This window comes from Mugil cephalus, chromosome 18 (assembly GCF_022458985.1).
Source record: "Mugil cephalus isolate CIBA_MC_2020 chromosome 18, CIBA_Mcephalus_1.1, whole genome shotgun sequence".
NCBI lineage: Eukaryota > Metazoa > Chordata > Actinopteri > Mugiliformes > Mugilidae > Mugil > Mugil cephalus.
In genome coordinates this window covers 16,954,209-16,972,253 of record NC_061787.1, presented here as the reverse complement: position 1 = coordinate 16,972,253, position 18,045 = coordinate 16,954,209, and the positions used below count along the sequence as shown (strand labels likewise).

The following is an 18,045-nucleotide window of genomic DNA, read 5'->3' as shown; positions in this document are numbered from 1 at the left end:
AATGACTGTTAAAAAATCAATCCAACATTTGGCCATTATTTATACAACTTACAGTTGTTTTTTTTTTATCTAATATTTAATGATTAATACATTAAATACTATCGTCTAGGTTTGGACTAGGCGGCACAGTGGCTTGGCCTTTTTTTGTCAAAACGTCAACAGTTTGAACATGTTCTTCACAATAAACACTGCAAGTGATGTTTCCTGAATAATGTGTTTATTACAACTCAAAAAATGTCTTCCTCACTGCTGTGTTTAAAATACGACAGCCTTAAAGCAAACCTTCACGAGGGAACTCCTGTATCCATAAACTCTGACAAGACGATAACAATCTCCACATGTGTGTCTGCCATTGAGGGGAGAGGACTGTGATGGTGGCATTACGAGGCTGAAAGGCTGCCTATCAAAAGAGGAAGTTCAAAAATAGTTCACAAAAAACATATGTGTGTGGGTCGACACTGACTGGAAGGAAATAGAACCCAGTTTACATCTCCACATTAAGCTGCCCTCAGTCGTGGCGTGTTAATTCAAACCACTGAGCGGACAATAGTATTACCATTCATTTTGTTCTACTCATAGACCAATCAGAAACAAATAAAAAACATGAAGAACAGTAAAAGGTGTTGACCTGGCCTCCAAGCCAATGTTAACTGAACAGACGAATCCATGTACATGTATTTCTATATTCTAAAATATGTTTCAATAAATAAATAGACAGCAAGCATCAGGACAACAGACGTGTAATACCACACAGTGACACAAGTGGAAATTAATAAACTATTCACACCATGATCAGCTCAAAATGCCCATAAAAGGTGATTTCCTCATTCACAGAGAAGAAGCAGGAAGGACGAAGACGTCTTGTATTTTTTTCAGTTTTTTCAGTGATAACTAGCAGAAGTACAAAGAAATAAGTGAAGTGTTTCCATTTAGACCAGAGCAACTACACAGAGAAGTTGGTTATTTGATCTGCTTGTGATAAACTGAAATTCACAAATTACTAGATATTAAAAGTATATTGTTTCTTTCTGTTTAGCTGCTGATATATTTGGAAAGAAAAATACAACAGCCTCAGAGAAAACAAGTAATATTTTAATTTTTATCTTTGTTTCCAGACTAGGAGATGAGTGTGATGGCAGCCCTGTGTGTGAACGTGGTGACAGTCAACATGTTACTGAGTGTCTTCTTTCTTTCAGGTGAGCTGTTTGTTCAGTGTCTTTTATTTGGAGACATTACTTGAATCATTTCTAGTTGGAAATGTTTTCTCCTGACATTGTTCAAAGGGTCTACATTTAACATGCTGCAGATGAACTGGACTTTTTGTCTTATCAACTTTCTCTACAGACAGATTTTGATCCACATGATGTTCATCATTAGTCTGGTTTTACAGGTGTTTGGGCTCAATGTGGTGACAATACAGCCCTCATCATTACTGCACCAAAGAAGATGGAAGCACTGAGTGGATCTTGTTTGAAAATCCCATGTAACTATAGAGAGAAACCAGGAAAAGGGTTTGACAGCAGCAGAGAAACCTTTGGAGTGTGGATTAAAAATGACTCAAGGTTCGGAAATCATCCAAAAAATATAGTCTTCAACAGTAGTGGGTCAGTTAACATCTATCCAATGAATATTACTGGAGACCTGAGTCAGAAATACTGCACCACTCTGTTTTCTGATTTAAAAACAAGTCATTCAGACACATACTACTTCAGAATTGAGAACGAACCGTTCAAGGCAACAGCTGATTGTGATCCTCTTCAAATAACAGTTAAAGGTAAGACAGGTTTATTTGTTACATATGTGAAATGTGTTTCATCTTCAGTCAACAAACTGTTACCTTTCTACACATGTTATCAACAGTACAAATAAGTGGACTGATTGAATAAAATAATGACATTTATGGACATTCAATACTGGTACAACTGTAATTGTGGGACTCAGAAGGTGAGTGAATGTGTAGATGAGTCTGTGACTGTGAAACACTTTGAGAACCAATAGGTAGAAAGGTTCTATATAAAAACAAGAATATTTACCATTTAATTCATTAATTAATAGTTGAGTAAAATAATGTGTGTTTGATGTGAAACCACAGATTCTCCTTGGAGACCCACAATTAACATCTCAGGTGGTGTGAAGGAGAAGGAGTCTGTCACTATCACCTGCTCAGCTTTCACTCCCTGTCCACACTCCCCTCCTAAACTCACCTGGAATCTACAACAAGACCCTCCCAACAAAATAGAGGAAAACACAGATGGGACCTTTACAACTAAAATCCAGGAGACCATCACTCTGTCAGACACACATGATGGAAACAACATCATCTGTTCTGTCAGATATCCTGTGAATGAAGGAAAAGACGTCAAGACAGCAGAGACACAAGAGACTCTCAGTGTTTCATGTAAGACAACCAGAGTTTGTTGTTGGATCCTGTCAGCACATGATGATTGATGGGATGTCAGCTGTTTGGGATGAATAAAGTCAATCTCTGTCACATTTTCCTCAGATGCTCCTAAAGACACCTCAGCATCCATCAGTCCATCAGGTTTGGTGTCAGCAGGTAGCTGGGTGAATCTGACCTGCTCCAGCAGAGCCAAGCCTCCCATCAGACACTTCACCTGGTTCAAGAACAGCAAAGATGGACCCATGATCGTATCTGAAGGACACTTCTACAGCTTCACTGTGACTGATAGAGGAGGTTATTACTGTGTGGCCTCAAATCAACTTGGTAACCAGAAGTCACCGTGGATCCATCTGAATGTTGGATGTAAATATCATCCAGTATTTATTTTTGTATCTTCTCTCAAACACAGTCAGTCTTATACGTGGTTTCATTTTGTCAATACGTCCACATTAAATCATGTCTTGTTTTAGTCTCGTTACCTTGGGAACCAGTTGTTGGAGGAATCATTGGGATCATTGTCCTCATCTGCTTGATCATCTTTGTTTGGTAAGTATCACATATCAAAGAAACAAACATGACTCAGTTACTGTCGCTGACATTTTAGCTGCACATCCAAAAACATCTGTTTCCCATCAGTCTCAACATTTTACTGTCAAACATATTGACTCTAAAACACAGTATAGTTAAACTAACAGCGTCTTATGTTTTCCAGGTGGTTAAAGTCAAGGCATCAAAGTCAACAACAGACTCAGGTTAGTAATGACTAAACTTCTCTGTAGTCTACCTGACTCAGTGTTTAGTTACTTTATATATTACCTCTATCAGAGCAGCCCACTCAACGTATTCAGTAAAAGTAAAAGTAGTCATGTAATAAGGAAGGATTCAGGTGAAGATCTTCCTCACTAAACATCATATGTGGTTCATTTCTTCTAGAGTCAAAGAGGTGAAGATCTGGTTGTTGAAGAAGCTGCAGGTGAAACAGAAGTAGAAAACATCCATTATGGAGAGATCAACTTCTCCAAGCAGAGACGTGACCCGTCCTCTGACTCAGTGCAGGACAGTGGACAGCAGCAGGACACGGTGTACGCACAGGTCAAGATCAAGAAACCAGCAAAGAGATTAACACAGACTGTTGACGACACAGATTATCTCTATGCTGAAGTCAAGAAAAAATGAGAATTGTGTTTTGCTTGTGTAGAGATTCAATTTGACAAAATCAGTTACAGAGAAAAACATTAAGAAATGCTAGTTTTTTTGTAACAGTTGAATGAAGCAACCTGCTGAGAAAAAGTAGGAGCTGCAAACTCTGCGAGAAGAGTTTTTGTGTATCTTCTATGTGTAGTATTGTACTAGTGATTTGGTTTGAATGTGTGTAGGTGACCTGACACCGAAATAGTTGTACAAGCATAATGGGTAATATTTAATTTTAAATATTTTAGTGTCATTATGTTGATAAGGAATTAATTTTGTTACGTATACTCTGCATGTGTTACCTTCATAATTTCATACCAAAATGTGAGGAAGAAAACAGTGTTTATTTTTGTTATTCAGCTGAGTCTCATTGTAACACCTCTTAATTGTTGCCTTTTTCAGCCTTCAATGTTGTGTTGGTTGAATATTTTTTTTCAGTGTGAAATTTTGTAGTTGTGTGAAGTTTTTAGTAACAAGTATTAATATAAAAAAAGTAAATAAAAACTTGTTGCTCTGGGCTCCTAGGAAACATAAAATGGAGACCACTGTATCTTCAGTTTCCTCTGAATGTCCTCTTGTCCATCTAGTTTATTTCTGCCCATGGTTGAGCCCAGTCTGTTAATGTGTTAACCACCATGTCAGGGTTCATCAAAATAGCTTTCAGACTGTATTCACTTTTTTTCCTGTTATACTTCATGTGTGAAAAACATCAGCCGAGTCATGTGTCACGTAATCCTGTCAGCATATCACGTCTGAGCAATTGCTGATTAATGATGTGAATCTACATCAGCTTGAGTTGAGGAACTCTGCAACCCTAACCATTACTGTAAAACACGTTATCTACAATATGCGGAAGTATGCTGTGAATAACAGAAAAGACGTCAAGACACGAGAGACTCAGTGTTTCATGTAAGATGAGTTTGTTGGTTATTTTAAATTATGGGAAAAAATGTAAAAAAAAATATGAAAGAACCCTTGTTCATGGATTCAAAGATGTTTATTCATTGCACTGTAATAAAAACTTTGGCGTACAACTTGTAAAAATACTTTGTAATCTCAGTCGCATTTATTTGTCCAACATTTCACATATTGTGTGTAAACATCAGATGAAATCATACATTTTAATCACATTACAAAAGGGTCTAAAACAATAATGCATAGTATTCCTTGGCCCCGAGGGAAAACTGCGACAATGCTCTGAGTAGTGTGAGGACTGTTAAAATAAGTCATTTGGAGCTCAGCTCACTCAGTCAATGAGTGTGTTTAAAGAGTTGGAGTTTAATTCACAATTTTTATGGGTAAAAATGTTCCAAATTTATCGGATCTTTTAAAAGTTTGACTAAAAAGGTAGTTGGTCTTCATCCTGTAAACACTCACAGTCTGGACACTATCTTGGTAAAAGTCTCAAAGGCACAACATGGCCGTGCTGGAGGCAGTGATGTTAGCTGCTCTCTCAGAAATCTAACCTTCATGTCGAGATTCAAACCTCCCTCCTTCCACCCAACCAGCAGCTGTGATTCAAGTGTTGCAACGTTATTGTGAAAGACTGTCCAACAGGTAGGTCATGTATTGTAGATGTCTTTCCTAATAGATTCCTCTTCATACAAAAAAAAAAAGCAAAACAAAAAAACAGCAGAGCTCACCGACTGCATTTTCATCCACACAGCAGAGAAGTTCCTCAGTGGATGTAAACCCAGTCAGTGGCTCTGATTACACCTGAATAAACTGAACCCTGGGACATCTGTGTCTCTCTCCCTGCCTCTGAATGGACTTCCTGGTAAGGTTTTATTGGTGCACTCTCTCCTCCAGAGCCTTCAGCTCAGCCTCCACCTGAGCTGGCAGGTCAGCTCCAACCTGCTGAGTGAAGTAGGCCCTCAACTCCTTGGTCTCATTCTGCCAGAAAGGCTTGGGCACATCGAAGAGGGCACCCATATCCACCTTGCCGCCCAGACCTTTAGTGTCAATGGCGCCATCTGCTGGCAGCCAGCCGATCATGCTCTTCTTCGCCGCCTCGTCCTCCCTCTCTCTGCTGCAGCGCTTGAAGATCCACTCCAGCACGCGGGCGTTTTCACCGAAGCCGGGCCAAAGGAAGGCGCCAGATGCTGGGTCCTTTCTGAACCAGTTGACGTGGAAGATCTTGGGTAGATGAGTGGGGGCCTTACGGCTCTGCATGCTCAGCCAGTGAGCGAGGTAGTCGCCGAAGTTATAGCCAAAGAACGGACGCATGGCAAAGGGGTCGTGCATGATCACTTTGCCTGCAGGGAAAAATGAAGTACTCTGTAAATGGGAGCAGCCTCCATGTGAGTAACTCTGACGTATCACGTCACAGACCAGAATATAAAGATTAGTCATTAAAAAAAGACAACCTGTAATCAAACCGTTTTTAATGTATTTGTTTTATTATATATAGCTTAGATTTACCTCAGAATATCACATGAGTGTGTTTTTACCTTTATGTTCAGCAGCTGCTGTGGCCTCAGACCTCATAGCTGCTCCAACAAATACTCCATGTTGCCAGTTGAAGGACTCATAGACCAGAGGGACTCCTGACAACATCAACATTACATCACGTTTACTGTACAGCTACTTTCTGCTGATATTAAATCCTTTTAAATGTGAAATCACTATGTCGCACCAGGCAGCTGCTGTACTTTGTATCCAGCCTTTACATCTGCTAATGCACAATTTTAGTACTTCATCCAAATACGTTGCATCTTTTACATCAGCGAACAAGTATCTACCTACTGTCAAGTACAAAGTAACCTATGTGTATAAAAGTCTTTAGTTACATCTTTTAACTTCTGGTTTTCATACTAATGTATGGTCAGTGTAATTTTACTTTACTCCACTCTGTCAGGCCCATCATAGAAGCTCTTTCTAATAATGTCTTTAGGCCTATTAACACAGGACTAGTTTTACCTGGGGAGCTCTAGTAACTCTAGTAACTTGTAACAATTGTGGAAGTCGTCTGTTATCTTGATCCCATGTAAACCAGCTATGTCCGAAATTAGTAAAGTAAAACACACCACAAATTACCTACCAGGGTTCTCATAACACAGAGGTCCTGAGATAAAACAAATACAGTTTGTAATCGGCATCTCTGTGATTTGTGGCCGTGGTTTTATTTTTTCCAAGACTTTTGTTTGATTCATAGCTTCTTTTTTTTTTTTTTTTGCCTTTTGTCACTATATATAAAAAATCCAAAAAGTTTGTACAGATGTTTGGGTGCATAGTCGAGATGCTGCTGACCCATTAAACGGACAAAATCATGTAAGCATTAACGTGTTCATCAGTAACGGTGGAGCTGATATAAATACTACCAGGTCATTTGTAATTTCTCCCTCAGGATCTACTCATGACATCATGTTTCAGTTTTGAAAAACAATCTATTTTATTATTAATCTGAATTTGTATAAAAGTAATTACACCTCAAAAAGGGAAGAATATTTCCTCTGACATTTAGTGGAGCGAAGTACAAAATAACAGAAACATAACCATGGGAGTAAAAACTAACAGAAGAGTTTCATTTTCCCGTGCGAATGCGGCACCAAACACAGACATAGGGGAGTCATTTTTGCGACATGTCTTGGGAAATGACTTCCCAAGATAAAACTAATCCGGTGCAAGTAGGGCTTTTTTTCTACTTGCAGAAAAGTCTGTTCATGTGTGTTGTAAATAAAGCCGCACCAACCTTCTGGCCTCCTCCCTCCGAAAATGATGGCGTCAATGGGGACACCCTCCTCGCTCTCCCACTTGGGGTCAATAATGGGACACTGGGCAGCGGGGGCACAGAAACGAGAGTTGGGATGGGCGCAAGGCGTCGAGCTTCCTGTGTACGGAGAAGAAAAGGTTAGTCCTTACTTCAGCTTCCTCGATGTCTTTTTATGTCACACTGTGTCTGATCTTTAGTCAAGTTCCTTTTAAATGTAGCGTTGCTTTAGTGTACCACTAGGTGGTGCTGTTGAACATCTCTGATGCTTCACACACTTAGGTAAGACTAAAACTGTCAATCATTCACTGATCCTAATCTTAAACTAAGTCAAATCATCATCTAAACCTGCTGAATAGGACACTACAGACTGGAAGAATGGTCCACAGTGCATGTCTCAGCGGACAGACAAGCGCAGAGACTTCTCCCCTTGTTTAAACCTCCACCATATCCTCCATCTTCGATGTCCTGTGACTCAAGTCAAAGTCACATTTATTATCTTCAACTCCACTTTTTAGAGGCACAACTGCAGAACAATTAAAGCCCTGCGTAGACCCACTGTGGGAGTGAACCAAGTTTGAACCCAGGCTGATGTTACCTTGCTTCCAGGGTTTTCCGTGCCAGTCTGTGAGTGTGACGCCGGCAGCGGGGGGTTGAAGCCCCTCCCACCACACTCCTCCATCGCTGGTCTCGCCAACATTGGTGAACACCGTGTTTTTGGCAATGGTGGCCATGGCGTAGGGGTTGGTCTTGTCCGAGGTGCCTGGCGCCACACCAAAGAACCCGTTCTCGGGGTTGATGGCCCTGAGTTTACCTACAAGACAGATAACAGATTTAATTTAGATGTCTGCATGCAGGGGGAATCAAGGGTGAGTGTGAACTCCGCTCTCACCTTGACTGTCAAACTTCATCCACGCGATGTCGTCACCAACACACTCAACTTTCCAGCCTGGTAGAGAGGGTTTCATCATGGCCAAATTGGTTTTGCCACAGGCACTGGGGAAAGCTGCCGCTATGTATCGCTTCACCCCCTGAGGGTTGGTGATACCCAGAATCTGAGGAGAAGAAATGTGGTCATGTTGTCGTGTTTGTGCATACATAATTGATGGTGACATTAAGCATTAACAACATTTCGCTGAGGACAAGTTTTAGCAGGTTTTCAGCATTTTTTCTCACCAGCATGTGCTCAGCCAACCATCCCTCGTCCTTCGCAATGCGGGAGGCGATGCGGAGGGCGAAGCACTTCTTCCCAAGAAGAGAGTTTCCTCCATAGCCGCTACCAAAGGACATGATCTGCCTGATGTCCGGCAGGTGAGAAATCAGCACCTTTTCTGGGTTACAGGGCCAAGAGTTGACCAGAGGAGCTGGAGGGGGAGAGCAGGGAGACGAGGAAGGTGAAATACAAGTGATGCAAATAACACAATTGTACCACACAACTGAATCTGTACCTTTGAGAGGCAAAGGTCGCCCCAGAGTGTGTTGACAGCGGACAAACTCTACTCCTTCAGACAGTTTATTCAGAACAGGAGTGCCCATTCGCGTCATGATCCCCATGCTGGCAACTACATACGGAGAGTCCGTCACCTTCAAGAAAAATAAAAGGTTTATCATCCTGATCTACAACTTACAACCCTTCAACGAGTAATAACCATAAACAATTTAACAGCTGCTCACTACTATAATAAATAGTAAATGTAATACTAATAAATCACTCTTATAAATCATCATGCTGAGTGTCAAGTGTTTATTTGAAGAAACTACAGTCGTTACCTGAACACCATATTTGGAGAGAGATGAGCCCACAGGACCCATACTGAAGGGAATCACATACATGGTCCGACCTACAGAGAGGAAGCACAATCGATACATGAACGCAGGTTATTCTGACACGACAGTAAACACTGTTTCAACACTGACAAGCATTGACAGTCTGGACTTTGAACCATCAGTACCACCACAAAAGTAGTGTTTTCACAAGATACACGGTTTGTTTGCGAGATGAACAAGGACACAAATGACGTAAAAGATGCTCCAGTTTCTAAACCACTGCTCAACACAGTTAAAAAGTATAGCTGTACACCGACAGTCCCAGTCTTCCAGGTCATAGTATATCCACCCCCAATAAGCTAAAAAAACTAAACTGAAACAAAAACAACTTGACTTGAAGAAGTACACAGGTCTTAAAACTTTCATTATTTTCGGCCAGGTGCTATCTGGTCCTTTAAAGACAGAAAAATAAATCTGTTTATTCCAGTCAGTCTTTAAAATAGTTCATGAGTATAAACTATTCCTATCCAAAATATTGAAATTGACAGCTGTTAAAAATACATACAACTGTCAACAACAAACCTGCCATGCTGCCTGGGAAACGTTCCCGTCTTGCCGTCTGCCAATCGGACTCGCTCATCCAGTTACCTAGCTGGCTCTTAGCCCCTCCAGCAGGGATAGGAATGGTATCTCTCTGGCTCTTGGTAACTATGACTGTCTTACTTTCTACCCGAGCCACGTCCTTTGGGTCTGTACGCGCCAACCAACTGCAAAACAGAGAATTGAAACATTCCTCTAGAGAAGAATGAAATGCACATGTTCAGTGGCTTACAGTTAAGATGCAAATCCAGGTCCTTACCAGTTCTCATATTTGGGAAGCTTCTTAACCATGCCTTCCCTCTCCAGACCTGCCAGGATGTTGGCCGTTTCCTCCGGCGTCCCCGACACTACATGCACACCGGCGGGCTTGCACTCATCCACGGCTCCCTTCACAAAATCAGCCACAGCTGGTGGCAGCGAGGGGATGGAGGCCAGGGACCGCACCCCGGCACCTGCCCCAATGCCGCCCTGCCTGAAAGAGGACCAGGATTCACACAACCTCAGTTCCAACAACACAGTGAACTAATAATAGCGCCTTTGTCAATAAAGACGTTTTATGGATTGGCATGAGGCAGGAGGGTGACTGTCCTGTGCAGAGGCGTTTGTCAGCTTTATTGATCCCTTTGAAATATTGAGATATTGTAAATAAAAGAGGCCCTACGGATTTTACCATTGGTTTTCATTAATGGTCACTTACTTACTCAATACATTCTGTAGAACCCAAAGTGTCGTCTTGTGCATTTCATGTGACAGCAGTTACAATTGATGAAGTGTTATTAGTGCAACCCGAGAGCCTCAAACTGACCAAAGAGAGGCCTGCAGGGGGCCAGCCCATTGTTTGTTAAGAGCATGATATTCACAACACAATAAAGTGACAGGGCGGATGCTGTGTGTGCTGTTAGAACACAAGCTTGCGGTTGTCCGTTTGTGTCTCCCGTCCTTCCATAGCAGTGGTCGAACAAAGGAACATACAAAGTATGTATGTGCTTTGTTTTCTGTCAGTAGCTACCGTGGATGAACCCTGGTGACCTATTTGGGGGAAAAAAGTGATGTAATATTTTTGCAATGGCTAATTTGACTGAGAATACAAACCGCACAATCTCCCTGGCTGTTAATTCGAATTGCAGGAATGTCACGCACACACACAAACACACATTTACCAATTCACGCAGGTAGACACGTAAATCTGGCGTGAACGTACAAAGGGCACGGACAGGAGGCATGCTGAGGAGTTCACGGCGTTAGAGGAGATAACACGGACAGTGTGAGGGGCAAAGAGCTGACAACAGTTTAATGCGAGCCTTCAGAGTTCAAACTCCCTTCAAACAGATTACCTGTTCCATGTCACTTCAACCATTTCTGAGAGAAATAAATCATCAACACGGACCAGTTTGTGCTGAAAATGCATCTTTGGCAGCCGATGAGCGGTCTTTCATTTTGCAAACTTGATTTCACGGCCACAGTGTGTCGCTCAGATGGTCGTAAGCAAAAAATACTTTCTTAGCTAAGAGCCACCAAGGCCCCAGATCATTGAGCAAGATACTGGACTACTCAAAGTAAGAAGAATAATAGTTTTGGCAATTTTTGCTGTTGCATATTCTGGAAGATGTTACTTTATGAAACAACAGGACAATAAATCTACGACCACATTAACAGCTCTGTGAGCAGAACGCTAACTTAGCTGTCAGGCTAATATTTAGCATGCATAATCACGACCTTAGTGTAGGATCTGTTTCTAAGTGATTTGTATCAGGATTACACACAGGGGAGGCAAAGGATGGAAATGTCTGTTCTGAGCCGTTTAACGTTGGATTCAGCTCCTGCAAACATGGTTGAGATATTTTAGTGTGTGTAGAAACGCTGGACTGAACGACACCGTGTTAAAATACAACTCTTCAGTCCTCAGACACCAAAAAACTGAAGTAACGTTGTTACCGCAGTTCGTGACCTCAGCTGAATCGGTTAGCTCTACAGACAGTAAATTGAATGCTTACTTTCCCAAATATCCATCCCTGCTAAACCACTAATTGCTGTAACTGCCAGGGTGCTGCTCATTATTATCTCCAGTGTGACATGCATTAGGAAAGAATATGGGCATGATTGAATTTCAGCGCGTTTCGGAGTGTGTTAATTGTTCAATTTCCTGCGGAGCCACGTGCAGGGTTGGTCGGCCATGTGAAGTTAAAAACAGCAGGGTGGGATCGGCGGCTTTGTTTTTCCTCATTTGCATCAGAGAAGAGCTGCATCTTTTTAGGAATTCAGAGCCGAGTCTGCTGACCTTTGATCCCAATTCTCCTTGCAGCCAAGCTTTTGTCTCTGGTTTACCATTCCCCACCCATCCCCCCGCACCTGGCAGGGACGTGAGGGCCCCTACTTGACTACTTATGCATCAGATTTAAGTAGAAAATGTGTAATTATGGCTTTAACGGTGAGCAGAATAGCTTACTAGTTTTAAACTAGAGAGCACGATGTGGTAGGAATTCTGTCACTGGTGTCACACATCTGAACAATTTCAACTCCAAACACACCTCGCAGTCAGCCGGCCAATCCTCACACACCAGAGTCGGACACGCCTACACTCCCTGTTCAACACTGCGGCAGATCCTGGTCGACAGCCTCCTTAGGGCAGAGTCTACTCTGAACTCCAGAGAACACGCACACGTGCTGCATTCATTAGCCTCCCTCATACTACAGTGAGTATACAGGAAAAACACACAGGGCAGGACAATCTCTCAGGCAGAAATACAAACAAAAAGCACAGGAGCACAGGCCTCTCTTGTCTTTGCTGTGGCTCACTCTTCCAAGTGCATCATTCAGAAAAAAAAAAACAAAAGGCCAAAATGAGAGCACGCAAATAAAACCAGCGGCCGCTCACTCTTGAATCCAGACTTCCAGTGTGATGCGGCCTTATCACAAAGCCTGGAGAGGTAGACGTGGTAAAGATTACACACTACTCCGATGTGCTACGTGTACAAAGAAACATGACTGATGTGTGATGTGCAATGCATGTCACGGATCAAGTCTGACTTGTTCCTGGCTTCAGCTGAAAGTGATGATTTCACAATGAGATACCAATGTAGCTCGTCCAAAGAACTTTAAAATGTGTGTCCCTTACGGTCAATGCACACAGGATGAATTACATAACCGGTCTCATCTCAAAATGATTAATGTAGCCTACTCTCACTTGCCAGGTCATTGGGTACACTACCCAACCTAACAGTCCGGCACTAAATCCCCCTTCATGAGTGTTTTGATGTTCAGTTTACGTCCAAACAGCTCCAGAATGGTGGCAACCGAACTGCGTGGTCTTTAAGGAGGATGTAGTTTGACATGCTGTGAGACCGTATTGAATTAAATCTCCTCATTTTAGTTGATGCTCCTGCATGAAGTGAACACCACATTTTTATTTCACCGGTGTACCTAAAGAACTGGCCAGTGAGTGGAGCATGTTTTGTGGAGCTTCCTTAGCGCACAAAACTGATACAAGTTTGAGTTGCATTTAAAAAAAAAAAAAAAAAAAAAAGTTTCCCTTTCAGTATAAAAGTGGTAAAAGAGGAAACTGTTTTTCAAAGTAAACGAGTATGCGCGCAAAACTATAAAACAGTCGAAATGAAACGTCACGTACACTGCAGGCAGGACGTAATGTTTTACGGTGAAGCATAAACACCCTATTAGCATTAGCTTTACTTAAAAGGATCCGGTGATATAAATTACCAAAAAAAAAAAAAAAGAAAAAAAAATCACAAATACTCACCTTCGTATGACTCCAAATAAGAGGTTCGACATCTTCGGTGCAAAACGTAAAACTAGCTTATAAGAAAGAAAAAAAAAACTAAAAATAAAATAAAATAAAAAGTCACATATAAGTTAGCTGAGGAGGTAAGTCGAGGAGCGGGGGCTACTGGTGGTTACGGCTCATATCTGTGCTCTGGGGGGGACCTTGCACTTTGCTCAGCGTTCACACAGAAAACACTGTGCAGCCACTAAAACCGGACGCTGTCCTCCGAGTGGAGACGTCCACGGCGCGGCCCGGCGTTAAGAGGCAGCAGGAGGAGGCGCTTTAAAATTTAAATATCCCGTGGGCCACCTCTTTGCAGCTCGTGGCCATACTTGTTTCCTCCTGGGGCCGGGCTCCTGCGGGTCGATGGGGGAACTTTTCCCAGTGTCCGCGGAAAACCAGCGTGGAGGAGCAAACCGGAAATGTGAGCGCGGAAATAGATTCTCGTCGCCGAGGGCTGGAGACAAAAACTCCCCTCTAATGAGGGAGAAAAAAAAAACTAAAAGCCTTCAACTTTTAAAACGGCAGGAAAACTAGCTTATCTTGTTATGTGGAAACGGTTTTAGGTGGAAAGTTAAAATTACTTCTCAGATAAGCTTTTTTCCCATAAATACCTAATGCTCATCTATAAAACATCTGTTGAACACAAACGTTTTTTCCTTAAATATCGCGATCCTTTAAGAATCCCTCACTTCTATGTGTTTGTTGTTGTTGTTTTTAGTGCTTTTAGTGTTTTAGTGCATTATCCAATCTATATTTGTGTAAAGCTGTGACTTCAGGATCCACAGGGGCCCCTTCCTTTTTCCTTTTATTTCCTCTTGATGTTTTGTAATATAAAGTTTCCTGTATCAGCTCTATACTAAATGCTCATTTGTGCAGTTTTAGATTTTTCTACAAAACGGTTAATTTCTTCTTTCAATATTCATCTACGTATCTTCTTGCAATTACCAAAAGAAATTAACGCCCTGAGAATGAACCTCTGTTGCATCCACTTCTCTGAAGTCAGATAACCATGGCAACAAGCTATAAGCATGGTAATCCTGTCTCCTCGCTCACTTTAGTTTTTGTGTTTGCGTAGCCGCGACAATTTAGGGTCAGAACAACTCCAGCTAGTCTGACGTTACAAGCTATATTTTGTGAATATTTTGACAGGTCTGATGGTTTTGAATGGTAAAATACAAGAATATTTTCCCATACACCTACATCTGCTGGTTATTCTCTTGATTACTGACATAATAATTGAGTCCCCGGAGCCCCAACTTAGATTTTCTGCTTTCTAGACACAAGATGCAAGGTGACTTTTCACTCAAACAAAGAACTGGAAATCATCTCGTCTCCCTCCTTTTAAAGAAATGTCAGTGTTGGTTTTTACAATTGTAGTCGTCGTGTTACATAATGTGTGAGTGCTGGCTGAGATTTCCAGCATTTCTCTCCAGCTGTGGCTTGAGGCTATAGCTGCAGACTGGGTCTTTATAGTCAGTCTTCCAGGAGGATATTGTTGTCATTATCGCTTTTACAACACAGATAAGACTGTGGCACGACTTTCAGACCCGGCAGGAGACTCAAACTTTATTCTAACATTACCGACCAAGTGTGTGTGTGTTTGCATCTGGTTTAAACAAATTTCCTGTTAATGTTTCTCTCTCTGGCAGCTGGGGGAGGGGTTTTTACACTCATAGCTGTGAGAGAGGGGAAGCAAAAGGGGCGGGGGAGCTGAGGAGGAGAACTTACTGTACATACTGTAGATAGCAGATAAAGAGTGAAACACCATCTCTGGTTAAACTTCTGCCCTCTTGTCTCATGTTCTCTGATAGCGCCTGCAGAGTCAGCAGCGAAGCGAACCACAGAGGCTCCCACAGCACCGGGGTAACGCACACACATTCACTGTGAATGAATGCGCGCATGCTATAAGTCAACAACGGCAGCCCGGGGTTATGAAAGGGAACATTCAGAAACACAGTGATGGGAAACACTTCCAAGCAGCCGTTACAGGCTGCTTCATTATTTTAAACGTGTCTGTTGCATTTTATCTTTACTGTGCACACGTGTGATTTGGCCTGAGTTGATGTGTTTTCCTTCTTTTTATGGAGCCACCAAGAAAACTCTTTAACTTTACACAAGTCTTTATCAACTCAAATGACATCAACTCCAGCTTTGTAGGTATTTGGACATACAACTGTAATGCAGACGGGATAAAGCTGCATTTCTCTCTGAGCTCTGTGCAGACAGAAAATAATAGTAATGAAAGCTGATTATTTTGTGATTATAATGTATGAAAAATAAATGGTGAGAGAAAAATAACTCCTTGTACTGGATCTGGTTGTTTACGGGAAAAAAAAGAAACAGGAAAAAATGTGTGTTAACTTTTCCATCCATCTATCCATCTTCATCAGATTATCGGAATATGTGACATATAACTAAGTACATTTACTTCTCTTAACTCACTGCTGTACTGTTTCATTATACTTTAACTATACTGTACTTCAGCAAGAAAATACTGTGCTACTTTCTGAATATTTTGTGATTTTTAAACTTATGACACTGCTGACCATCCTCACACTTTAGCACTGAAGCCTCCCAGCGACAAGGTCTGGGTTCAAGTCTCGGGTCTGTCTGGGTGGAGTTTGCATGTTCTCCTTGTGTTAGCGTGGGTTTCCACTCGAGCTTCTTCCCACCATCCAAAGACAACCTGGTTAGGTTGATCGGTCACTCTAAATTGCCCATAGGTGAGAGTGTGAATGGTTGTTTGTCTCTGTGTTAGCCCTGCGACGGACTGGAGACCTGTCCAGAGTGTACCCAGCCTCTCGCCTGATGCCAGCTGGGACAGGCTCCAGCAAGCAAGATGAGATCTATGCATAAAATGTAAAATATGTTAAAAGTTTTTTCTTTTCCTAGTTATTAACTCTCATCCCCTTTTGGTACAATAATAAGATAATATATATAAGATGGTGTGAGCTACACAACTGTATATATGCACTGTTTATACTAAGCATCTTTCTAGTGTTGGTTTAGAGCTGGAAAATAAACAAATTCTCGTTGCACTGAAACAACCAACTTATTTCAAACTTCAACTTATTCCAGCAAATAGGTTTGGCCTAAAAAAGTCACTGTTCGTTGTGTCCTTTGAAGGAAGTGACTGAAGGCGCACATGCATACAGCTGGACTTTGCATTTAAAACAAGGGATGTAGGAATAGAACTACACATAATGTATCACTCATAATGTATCACTCATGTTCATGCGAGTCCATTCTGCACATTCGTTTAATACGTGTATATCTGTAAAGGATTGTGGCTTAACCCTGTCATGTATTAAAACTATAGGATCATTTACAGACATGGCCCCACAGTGTTACTTCTGTCTCTGCCTCTGTCTCCGTCTCTCTTTATGCCTCGTTCACTTTTGTTCACATACGTGACCTTTGTCCAGACTATTTCTCAACAGCCTTCCTCGGCTGAATAACACGCTGTAAAAACTGAGAGTTTAATCACTCACCCAATCAAATCAAAAAGTCAATACCTAATGGCATTCACGCTGTAAACAAATGCGACCTTTACCCTTTAGATCCAACCTTGCATCAAACATCATGTTTAATGAGTGATTAATATCAGGTTGCTCTGCAAAATATGACACAATACAAACTATAGGGGGAATAGGCAATTAAAAAAGATTTATGTGGTGATGATGAAGGGAAAACCGCTCGAAGACTGGTGCAGGGTGACAGCAGAGGGATCATCTGCTCATCAGCCATGTGATTACATCTCCTGTTGTGATTAGACCTGATGGATTTACCTGGCAAAGAGCGGACGCAGACACACGGCTGCTTTCTGTTTACAATGGGAGGCTCTCCCTTCTGTCCACTCAGGACCCTGTATTTGTCTTGCGCTGTAACCTGACTGGGTCAAGCTCCAGCTCTGTCCACACGACTGCTGATGAAAGAGGCCCTGTGACGGCAGACGTACGACAGCAGGTCCTCAGAATAGAAGCGATCGATAGCGAGCGGTGCTGCTGGGGCTGTTTGAGTCCGATGCCAGTTGACATTCATACATATTTGAGAAGTGGTGTACAGTAACTAAGCACGTTTACTCAAATATCTACTGTTATAATGTGGTTTTTATTTAACTGAATATTTAAATGCTGCACTATCGTCTACTTCCACTATATGCCATTACATCCCACAACTGTAAATACTTTACAGCATATTATGACTTTTAAGACATTTTATGAATCTTATAAAACGATGAGTAGATGGGCTCCACCTCAGTCAGCTGCAACATTGAAATGCTGATCCCATGTTGATAATCTGATATCCTGACATATAACAATAGGACAATGATAGTTAATAACTTTATACTATGTTTTCCTGATAATATTTACGTGCAAGACACATCAGCCTCTATTGTGTTTCATTTTAATTTTTTTCTGATGATTTAATGTTTTACTTGTTGAACTGTGCACCGTCCTTAACCTGCCCGATGCTGCACACTGCAAATGTCCCCACTGTGGGTATAAATAAAGGATTACCTTATCCGTTTATGTTAATATTGTTTGCACAATATGTCTTTTGCTTGTAACTGAGTATATTTAAAAAAATAAATAA

The 18,045-nt window shown here is 41.6% G+C and overlaps 2 protein-coding genes across 2 annotated transcripts; one reads left to right on the top strand and one right to left on the bottom strand.

The window, feature by feature from the left end:
* Nucleotides 1–1,115: 1,115 nt before the first annotated feature.
* LOC124995981 (cell adhesion molecule 3-like) lies at nucleotides 1,116–4,058 on the top strand. The gene is made up of 7 exons (XM_047568763.1): nucleotides 1,116–1,196; nucleotides 1,391–1,774; nucleotides 2,093–2,398; nucleotides 2,504–2,764; nucleotides 2,872–2,947; nucleotides 3,114–3,153; nucleotides 3,335–4,058. Exons 1-7 carry the CDS (start codon nucleotides 1,124–1,126, stop codon nucleotides 3,575–3,577), a joined length of 1,383 nt encoding a protein of 460 aa, XP_047424719.1. The 5' UTR covers nucleotides 1,116–1,123; the 3' UTR covers nucleotides 3,578–4,058.
* A 512-nt stretch (nucleotides 4,059–4,570) lies between these two features.
* pck2 (phosphoenolpyruvate carboxykinase 2 (mitochondrial)) lies at nucleotides 4,571–13,666 on the bottom strand. The gene is made up of 11 exons (XM_047568313.1): nucleotides 13,423–13,666; nucleotides 9,928–10,140; nucleotides 9,651–9,835; nucleotides 9,072–9,142; nucleotides 8,750–8,885; nucleotides 8,478–8,665; nucleotides 8,194–8,356; nucleotides 7,900–8,115; nucleotides 7,284–7,421; nucleotides 6,043–6,138; nucleotides 4,571–5,847 (listed from the first exon to the last, which is right to left on the bottom strand). The coding sequence occupies exons 1-11, from the start codon at nucleotides 13,452–13,454 to the stop codon at nucleotides 5,378–5,380; spliced, it is 1,908 nt and encodes a 635-aa protein (XP_047424269.1). The 5' UTR covers nucleotides 13,455–13,666; the 3' UTR covers nucleotides 4,571–5,377.
* Between the last annotated feature and the right edge of the window lie 4,379 nt (nucleotides 13,667–18,045).

Coding starts and splice junctions, on each gene's coding strand:
- LOC124995981 (XM_047568763.1), top strand. CDS start 1,124: ATGAGTGTGATGGCAGCCCTGTGTGTGAACGTGGTGACAGTCAACATG. Junction 2,399..2,503: donor AGAGACTCTCAGTGTTTCAT/GTAAGACAACCA, acceptor CATTTTCCTCAG/ATGCTCCTAAAGACACCTCA. Junction 2,948..3,113: donor TGCTTGATCATCTTTGTTTG/GTAAGTATCACA, acceptor TATGTTTTCCAG/GTGGTTAAAGTCAAGGCATC.
- pck2 (XM_047568313.1), bottom strand. CDS start 13,454: ATGTCGAACCTCTTATTTGGAGTCATACGAAG. Junction 9,836..9,927: donor CTTCCCAAATATGAGAACTG/GTAAGGACCTGG, acceptor TCTGTTTTGCAG/TTGGTTGGCGCGTACAGACC. Junction 8,116..8,193: donor GATGAAGTTTGACAGTCAAG/GTGAGAGCGGAG, acceptor TCTGTCTTGTAG/GTAAACTCAGGGCCATCAAC.